This window comes from Triticum aestivum, chromosome 7D (assembly GCF_018294505.1).
Source record: "Triticum aestivum cultivar Chinese Spring chromosome 7D, IWGSC CS RefSeq v2.1, whole genome shotgun sequence".
Classification (NCBI taxonomy): domain Eukaryota; kingdom Viridiplantae; phylum Streptophyta; class Magnoliopsida; order Poales; family Poaceae; genus Triticum; species Triticum aestivum.
This window is the reverse complement of record NC_057814.1, coordinates 630,527,933-630,538,430: the sequence shown is the minus strand read 5'-3', so window position 1 is coordinate 630,538,430 and position 10,498 is coordinate 630,527,933. Positions and strand designations below refer to the sequence as shown.

The 10,498-nt window shown below is 43.3% G+C and overlaps 1 protein-coding gene across 1 annotated transcript; it reads right to left on the bottom strand.

The window, feature by feature from the left end:
• Positions 1 to 1,325: 1,325 nt before the first annotated feature.
• On the bottom strand, positions 1,326 to 2,165 carry LOC123171468 (uncharacterized). Its single transcript, XM_044588955.1, has one exon. It carries the CDS (start codon positions 2,163 to 2,165, stop codon positions 1,326 to 1,328), a length of 840 nt encoding a protein of 279 aa, XP_044444890.1.
• Positions 2,166 to 10,498: the final 8,333 nt, after the last annotated feature.

Sequence of the window (10,498 nt, the reverse complement as noted above, 5' to 3'; positions counted from 1 at the left end):
TTGACCAGATTTAACAAAAATTCAAAAAAAACAGAAATTTGAGCATAACTTTTTTCCTTTTAGAATTTGAGGATTCTAAAAATTTGCAAACAGGCCGTAGGCCGTCAAAATCGGATGCGGATTTTCGTGCTGAACATTTTGATATATTATACGTTTTTTTCTGACATCGTATGCAAAAGTTATAGCCGTTTTACATTTTCCCTACACTTTTTGCAAAACATGTCCAAATTTAAGTTTTTAAATTTTCCTAACTAGTACATGTAGTAACATAACTACATCTGGAAGGATTTTAATTTTTGAAGTTTTTATCATTTTCTTTTGCTTTTTACAAAACTGAAAAGGTGATCGCGGGGGGGGGGGGGGGGGGGTAGAGTTTGAAAATGGGACCTTTAGTACCGGTTCGTGCCATGAACCGGTACTAATGCCTCAAACCCCATTAGTACCGGTTGGTGGCTCGAACCGGGACTAAAAGTCTAACCTTTAGTACCGGTTGGTGCCACGAACCGGTACTAATGGGCATCGCACCCTTTAGTCCCGGTTCGTGCCACCAACCAGGACTAAAGGTCCCATTTGAACCGGGACTAATGCCTGTACGGTGCCCTAGCCGCTTGAACCGGGACTAATGCTCACATTAGTCCCGGTTCGTAATGCAACCGGGATTAATGCTCTTTTCTGGCCGAACCAAAGCCCTGTTTTCTACTAGTGCACCTCCCTCACATACCGGACAATCACACAGGAAGGTTCAGGACGTAGGGTGCTAGTTCCCCCACATCGAGCATGTGGGAGGGAGTCCTGTGATCGCATGTGCTCCAACCTGGTCTGGCATGTCGGCATGACCTGCCATGACACAGAACAAGAGGATTATCTCCAGGTCAAACTCCTCTAGCATTCGGTCAACATCATAGATCGCCCAGTGTTCATCATTATTGTTAGCAGCTTAAGATCTACTAATACTTCTGATACATCCGTTTGAGCGTCAACTAATTTCGGACGGAGGTAGTACCAAACTTGAAAAGAGTATGAAATTGAACAAACCACACAGTGATGAACAGTTTATGCATGAGTTGCAGATTAGCACAAATCAGTTCATCACTTTGCACCGGCAGCCTTGTAAATAACACGATTAAATCGAAGATACCTTTTGTATGTAGTACTATTCAAGTCTAAACAAGTGTAGCAAAATCTTATTCTTTGTACTATCTTTTTTCTCTGTATATATGTACACTGTGCAGTGCCAAATTAGCAAAATATATACACATGGCCTAGCTAATTAAGTTTCCTTTTTTCTTTTTCTATATGTACACATGACATGAGTAGCTAGCTGACTAGATCGTGGGCGTCATGACGTTGAGAAGTGAAACCCTGGTCTGCACGACGCTCCTGAACACCCTATTGCAGGCGCCATCGCACTCATCGAAGCACCGCTCTAGCACATGCAGTCTCTCCATGGCCGCCTCTGCCGTCTCCGGCGCGGCGGCCTTCCTGGTGGCGAACACGGGAACAAATATGGCCATCTTCTTGCAACAGGATGCCGAGTACGACATTGATGCGGCAGCTGAGAACACGGCCGCGGAGGCCGCGGCGCTCGCAGCGGCTGCCTGCATGATCGCACCGGCCATCTCTGCATCCTCGCCGACGAGGTTCAGGCGGGCGCACTTGGAGGAGACGGCGGAGATGGACGCAGCGAGCCGAGCGAGGACCTTCTCGGCCCGACGCTGGGACCTGGCGGCAGACGCGAGCCTTGTGGCTTCGCCCCTGCGGAGCGCAGCACGGGACTCGGCCGCCGCATGACTGAGCGAAATGAGGCACTCCTGGAAGCCCTGGTGCGCGTCGGCGAGGAGGAGGAAAGCGTCTAGGAGGCTGTCGGCGGCCTTGCTGGTGGTGCACTGAAGCGCGGCCCTGGACTCTGGGAGGAGGAGGAGGTCGGCGAGCGCGGCGTGGAGCGCGTGGATGTTGGCGAGGCCGGCTGGGAGGGATGAGCCTGCTGCGGCGGTGTCCTGGATCCAGGCGCGGATGGTGACGATGTGGGCGTTGAGGCTGGCGAGGAGTGGGTGTGAGGAGGTGGTGCCCGGGAGGCTGATGGAGCGGAGGTGGCGGGATGACTTTGAGAATGACCTCGCCGGGGTCAGAGGGAAGGAGATGGAACGGCCGAAGTTGGGAGCCATTTCTATGGATCGGCGGCTGGATAGCGAGTTGCTTCTTCTTCTCTTTGTGTTTGTTGCTGAAATGCTGAGATGAGATGAGATGGAGGAGAGGATCGATCGATGAGGGCGATATATATGCAATGCAAGGAGGAGGACAGGAGGAGGCAGGGTAGCTTGGCAAGTGGTGGTTGCACGTGTGGGTGGCCGGGCAGCGGAGTGCGTGGGGGACGCGTTCAAAGTCAAAATCTCAACGCCAGGCAACGCCGCGCCGGCGGTGGTGGTTCGCCGTGCATGTGCAGTGGCAGCTCTTAGGTGTCATGTTGGCGATCGACGAGGTGTTGGACGGACGTGCATGCACGCACGGTCAAAACAGATGACCTGTGCTGTGACGCACACCTACATGTACAACAGCTCGCACTCTGGCAGTCTACAAGCCGTTGTGCTGGACTACAACCATCTTCATTCATCAAGGCGCGCGCACTAGCACGGCACATGCTACGTGCAAATTGTGCTGTCTAGCTCATGGCATATTCGGATGGTGAGTGGCGACTCACATCGATGATTCCAATAGAGTAGACCACCACAACAACCGGATCCGTGCGTGTGATTTTGTCCCTTATTGCATTGCAAGTTAGGAGACATAAAAGATTCCACATGTGTGGTTTCAGTATGTGAGATTGAGCGGATGGCAGCTAGAGCCAAGGCAAAAATTAGACACGCATTTGAAATCCAACCTGTACGTACGTGCACATCATGTATATATATGTCTCTATCCATCGATTGGAGTGCATTTTATACGTTGGAGCAGTGAATGATTGTATTGAATAATTTGGCACTACTATACCGATGATCATAATGCATGTTGCACACGAATGGGTTGTCGTCGTCGGTCGTCCTCCAGTTAATCAATTCTTATCCGCTTACGCACCAGCCGTCTGGTAGCGGCTACCGAGCTTAATCAGTTCGTTTGTGCACGCTCGCATCATTGTTTTTAATTAAACTTTACAACAACTCTGAACTATCTTGATCATACTGATTTTAGCTCCAGCTAGCTAGTTGGGAGAGGTTACTCGTGTAGCTCAACGATTGAATTGAAGAAAATGCACCGGTGTCGGCCATACTTGCATTGCTTGCTAATTTATATTCACTTGACAGTGGAGCATTGATCATAATGACCATTTATATTCATTTATACCAAAATTAGCATGCTAGGAAGCAGCAACCATCTTAATTTTGCTACCAACTAATCCTACGTGGAGATAACATAGAGAGATTTGATTCGCGGGGTGGAGGGGCGTCGGTGACGGAGGCGGCAAGTGAAGGCGACGGAGGCGGGAAGGCAACGGAGGCACAACGGAGGAGGAAACGGAGATGGAAATTGTATTGAATTGCAGGAGATGCATGGGTGCCGGCCAGTTTCAATGTACCTGCATGATCTGGTTCCTGATGAATGGACTCGTCGTGCTTGTTTGGTGCTACCTCCATCCGGGTTTATCAGGCCTAATTATATTTTGGACCCAACTTTGATCACGTATTTGACTAAAAATATATAATTTTGGTGATATCTAATTTAAATTTTATTAGTTAAATTCATGGTCAAACTTGGACTCAAAATAAAAGGGGGTCTAATAAAACCGGATGGAGGGAGTAGACACTTGATAGTGGATCATTGGTAATACTCCCATTAATATTCATTTATACAATATTAGCATGCTAGCAACCATCTGAATTTTCTACCGATTAATCTTCATAGAGTGCCAGCTAACAACCAAATAACACAAAGAGATTTGATTCTAGAATTCCAATTTCCAGTGATGAATTTTCATGGGTCAATATGATCTTCTACTACTATTAAAGTGGAATTAATATGTGGAAATCCACATCCAAACTTTACACCATCGTTGAAAGGCCAGTGTACCAAAGTGATATACTTTCGTACAATCAAGACACATATATTCGAATTGCACACATATCTAGAAACTCATGCATTCTCGAATATCAAAAACATTTATTTTTCCTTGCTTTTCATTTTCAAATCCACTAAAAACAAATCAGGTTAAAGAGTTTATATTAAATGGCACATGAGTTAGATATTTATACACAATAGATTTAATTTATTGAGATACTAGTCATCAACCTATGCACGCGCACAGGCTATCATTATTTTACATACTAAACAACTTGTTGCGCCAATTGGCACATAGACCAACTACAGCCTGGAAATTAAGCGAACTATGTGAAACAATAAATAAAAGTCAAATGAAGTATTTGAAGAGACACTCGGAAGTTGAGTGAACTATTTAAAACATAATATAAGGGTTAAGTGAATTCTTTAAAGAGAGGAACTGCAGCTATTGGCGCCAAGACCAATTGCAGCCACGAAGAAAAGCAAGTAATACAACCGAAAATTTAGGTGAACTATTTGATGGATCTCTCTCGTGAATAGCTTGCAAGTAATTATGTTAGTCATGTGTTTCCATAACTATTTTAATATTTTTCTCAACAGTCTGCAAATGACCCGTCTCACAAATATTGGTCAAACCTGAAACTGCAGGCAGCCGAATAGAGAAGTTTTTCTTTGGTAATTTGTTTTGGACGACATGAGATTCTGTTAGTGAAGATTTTTTCCACAACTGTCTTCATCTGCGAAAAGACCAATTGCGACGGAAGTTAAGCAAACTATGGGAAACATGTATCAATAAATATGTGTGTGGTGACCGGTTGGGGAATGCTTTGCTAGTGTCATTGTTTTTTCTTACCACACTAATTATTCTACTCTTTTAAGATGCCTTGAAAAATGTTTGGAGGTATAATACGATATGATGTCTCTCATTTTCCTCTTTGCTAGGCTTCCACAATAGTATTTGGACTTCTTCCTACGTGCGATGTTTTAAATATGACGAATGTCATTACACACGGCTTTCCTTAAGTACTATGACTAAAAAATAGTTTATGAAATTACTTTTTATGCTACATGAACTAGCTTGAGAAAAAGATTGAAACTTGTTTGGAGATGACAATCAGATACATAATTTTAGTTGCGATTATAATTTTTTGACTAGAGGAATTCACAATAGATCCTTTAATTATTGAGGGGGTGTCGAGTTAGTCCTAAAGTTTCAAAACTGTATTTCACTCTCTCTTTACCTTATCCACAATGGATAGAAGAACAACTCGAAGATGGAATTCTATATATTGCAATTATGTTGACTAAACTAACCCTATTAATTATTTCTTCACCACACTGGTTTTTGTTATTTGTTTGAGGCTTTTCTAGAAATTGCTACTGCACAATAGTCATGTTGACTAAACATGCCACATTGATTTTCTATCATTGTTCACCATATTGGTTTTTCCAATTGCCCCTGCAATTCATTGTAAAATATACTTGTTGCTTGTTACTTGCTGGCCTGTTCATTGTATACATGATCTCTTTAAACAACCTTGCTTTATGTTGTGAAAAACATTTAATACTTTTGAACCTAAAAGTGTTTCTATTTGTAGGTTATGGATAGGGTGTGACATGGGTGGTTGACTGACCCACTAAACACATTTGTTTTATCATTGATATACTTGGCAGTCCATGGTATTTGATGGAGGCTAGCAAGCATGCGTGTCTTGCAGTCAAGTCCCGGCGATGCAATATTTGTAAGAAGTTGTTCGGCTCTGCCTATAATTTGTTTGAAAACATTATTTGCCTAAATGCGGCAACTACATGATTGAGAATAAGGCATCTTATTGCTGGACAATCACAAGATTTATCTTCAATTGTGTTTGACTTGATTTTGTAGTCTTGTATGAGCAAGAGGGTATGTATTCTCCAAGCACTTCTATCCTTAAATTATGCTATCTTCTCCAGAATAGAGAGTTACGGCCATGGGGTATTCTAAGCTTGACTCGCTTCGTGACCATGTTGGTTAGTGGAAGTTCTGGAATGATTTTGTAATGAGCTACATGAGACACTTAAGAGGTTGTCATGTTTGTATTAATAAATTATACATGCATGAAAATATTATTATTGTGGTATAGTTTGGATTGATCCACTATATTCAAATCTTACCAGCTTTTGAAGTTTTACTCTCTTCTAGATTCATACGGGAAGTGTACAAGTTATATATTATGTACATTTGTTAAGAGAAATTTGATTTAACTTTTCATGCATATCAGCTTAGTACGCTTGTAGTGATAATTTATCTTGCAATTTGTAGTCACTTAACTAACTTTACCGTGTTAATCTATTCTAGAGGGTTTCTATGTTATCTATGCTTTTATGGTCATGGTGGATCTACTCAACACTGTATGATGGTCTCAAAATGGTTTGTTTTGAGTCTGCTTACTTGTGACCCTTTTGAATTGTCGTCGGCTATAAAGATGTACACAAGTACATACTTGGGCAGAAACAAAATTCATATGAAACGAGGTTTGGATGGATCGAGAACTTGTTTGCTTGCATCTGTGTTTGGGGCGTGCCATTTAGAAAATTAATATGAAGATAATAATATTATTATTTTTTCTCATTGCTCACCGAAATTGAAGTATGGGTACATGTGTTTTCCATCTGTCTCTCTTTGTGTATAACTATCTACTTTATTTGATCTTTATATGTAGGTATGAGATTTAAAGTGGAGAGATTGAGAAAATCGTATGGTTTTTTATAATATAAGTTCCAGTCCATGATCTCATATCTGTGGTTGTGCTATTCAAGTACTTAGAGGTCACGTAGATTACTATCTATTAAAGATTTTAAAAGCAGAAATTTTTTGTTATTCATAGGTCTGGATTCGCTACTTCAAAAGGTACATACTATAGGTACATAAATTATTATGGTTAAAAATCTCATGATACCTCCAAACGAGCCACATAAGCTACCCCTCCCACATCACAAACTATCCTTAAATCAAACTTTAAACAAATTAGGACACAACAAGTCACTGGGTTATGTTGAACCTAGTAGTGGCTGCACAGACTAATGAAATATTCTAATGAATCATAACTCATACACGACGCATGCTATGATTTTGACTCTATCCAAAGCCATTTAATGGTTACGAAATACAACATAATTATAGGAATAGAAAATTAAGTAAAAGAATAGGGGAAGTTTAAAGTTCAAGTATATTAGTTTTCCCAATAATATTATTATTGTGTTTCCTATATAGTGGGTGTCTTAGATGTACATAGTTGTGTGGAAGTTATAATTAGAAAAGGAAGATTTATAGTTTCTGTTGCCATCGTTGGCCTTGATCTTGATCATGAGGGAAATATATATCTATACTATTATGTTCACGTACACATTATATTTGCCAAACCTTAGTTTACTACAATTATCATTAAATATCTCAATAGAAGATTTGAGAGTGATTATATGTCCGCCCTTAGTTACATGAATTAATTAGTATGCAATTGTACGAACTAGTAATAATGTGAAATTGTTGTCACAGGTCAACTTTCAGGGGACATGAATTATCCTGTACGAAGACATGCAAATTAGAGTGTGTATGGTTAGTACAATAATTAATTTGTTAAATCCGAGTTGCCAATATTTACAACCCCAACCCTCACCCACCCACACACACAAATACACAAACACATCATGTTCCGAAGACTAAACTCGCTGAGCTTCAACATTGAGACAGCCATCGGGGTCACTATATGCAACGTAAACGTCGCCTTGTATTGAAAGAATGATATGATTTAACAATATACACATGCCGTCGAATCTGGAGAGTGGGTCCAATTGTCCATAGCAGTGCCCTGCCACCAGTATACCACGAAGAATCCTTTTTAGGGATGAGAGATGGTCAGCTTGGCAAGAGCTTCGACATAAAATGCATGTATGGTGTCGAAGAGAGACATTTTAGTTGACTCAATGTGCTGGCACGTAGGCGCTGCATCGTCAACCTCCATCGGAGTGTGCATGTGGAACCCTAGGAAGAGGTCGACTAAGGATCTGATCTTGCTGAATATAGTCTTGGATGAACGCATGTTAGCGAGGTTGAATGTTGTCTGGCGCTAGAAGGTAAGTGTTGCTGCCATGCTGCTTCCTTGGCCATTGAGGTTGAAACAGTAACGTGGGCAGGAGTCGGAGTATGTTCCGCTACATTGGAACCATGAGGAATCATGAGGTGTTGGTAGTGCAAAATCTTTATGAAGGTTTCCACGTCATCGACGCCTAGGCAGCGCCCTTCCTCCAATGTTAGCATCAAAGATCTCATGTCCTCTGTGGGCTGATCCTGGAAGAGCATAAAAAGATCATCGGGTGTCGGATGATTGACTTTGATCGCTGAGATGCGGAGGGCAAGCTTGGCCTGGTCGCGGAAGAGGTCAGAGTGGCAGACTGCGATGTGGTTTTCTTGCATGATGGTGGTGGACTATCTCAGTTCCATCTCAGCAATGCAGATGGCAACAAGCAAGTCACCGCCGGAGAGGTGGATGTAGAACCGGGCCTGCTCTTGGGAGAGATACCCGAAATAAACCTGCATGAATGCATGGAGGGCACAATACAAGTCAAAAGCAATCCCTGGCCAGGTGTTGCGGATATGAGGGTTGATAGGTCCCGGCGGGATCTGGTACTCGGATGGCGAATAGATGCCGGCACGGCGACGACAGAGCAGATTTAGGCCATTGAGGATGATGTTGGACACGGGGTCAAGGATGCCGATGCAGTGGCCGCCGAGATAAGCACACTCGACGAGGTCCGGAATGGCGTCCACCGGGAGCCGGCGTGTTGGGGATCATTGCGGAAATTAAAAAATTTCTACGCATCACCAAGATCAATCTATGGAGAGACTAGCAATGAGATAGAGGGGAGTGCATCTTCATACCCTTGAAGATCGCGATGCGGAAGCGTTACAAGAACACGGATGAAGGAGTCGTACTCGTAGCGATTCAGATCGCGGTTGATTCCGATCAAGCGCCGAACAACGGCGCCTCCGCGTTCAACACACGTGCAGCCCGGTGACGTCTCCCACGCCTTGATCCAGCAAGGAGAGAGGGAGAGGTTGGGGAAGACAACTCCGGCAGCAGCACGACGGCGTGGTGGTGTTGGAGCAGCGTTGTACTCCGGCAAGGCTTCGCCAAGCACCGCGGAAGGAGGAGGAGGTCTTGGAGAGGGGGAGGGCTACGCCTTGGATGTGGTGCGGCTGCCCTCCCTCCTCCCCTCTATTTATAGGGCGAAGGGGGAAGGGGGCCGACCCCTCTAGATGAGATCTAGAGGGGGGGCGGCGGCCAAGGGGAGGGGGGCACTAGTAGAAAAAGGGTCAAATGTGAAGCACATTAGTGCCGGTTTGATTTTGAGCCGGCACTAATGTGTCCATTAGTGTCGGTTCCAATGGCTAGGCGGGCGGAGATCATTAGTACCGGTTCGTGTCACGAATCGGTACTAATGAGGCTGCGTCAGGCTGTGGTCAGGCTGGGGCCCCACGGGCACCTTTAGTACCGGTTCGTGCCATGAATCGGTACTATAGTTTCTTAGTAAGCTGTTTTTTAGTCCCACCTCGCGAAGAAAGAGGCACTAGGAGCGGTTTATAAGCCCTGAGTGCAGAGACGATGAAGGAGAGGCGCAATGCTCATCTGCACGTTGCTTAGCTTTAAGCCTTGAGGAATAGTGTAGACTGCACGGAGCTATGTGCAGTGCAGTTTGCACTATTCCGAAAGGCTTGAAGCTAATTAACGGGCATTGTGCCTCTTTTTTATCTTTAATAACTTATTACAACTCCGGACTTCTTGTGTTACGGCAAAAACTGGACGCACTTCGTGTACAAACTGGACAATCTCTTTCGAAGTATCAGGGTTTCTGACGAGAACTCATCTGTTACATGGGCACTTCATCTTTTTAAACTTATTACAACTCCAGACTTTTTTGCGTTCCGTACACCATTCAAAGCGACGTCATTAATTTTCAAAACTTTCTGACATCATTTGCTATTTTTTAGTCATTTACCGATTTGTTTAGAGAGCTAAATGACCGTGAAATTAAAAAAATCACTACAAAATGAACTCTGAAAATGTCGAAACTTGGCATGGTATCATCATTTCACCCACATAGTATGTGCAAAAGAGTAGAGAGGGTTACGGCAAAAACTGGACGCACTTCGTGTACAAACTGGACAATCTCTTTCTGAGTATCAGGGTTTCGGACGAGAACTCATCTGTTACACTGGCACTTCATTTTTTTAAACTTATTACAACTCCAGACTTTTTTTGCGTTCCGTACGCACCATTCAAAGCGACGTCATCAATTTTCAACACTTTCTGACATCATTTGCTATTTTTCAGTCATTTACCGATTTGTTTAGAGAGCTAAATGGCATTGAAATTGAAAATCACTACAAAATGAACTCTGAAAATGTCGA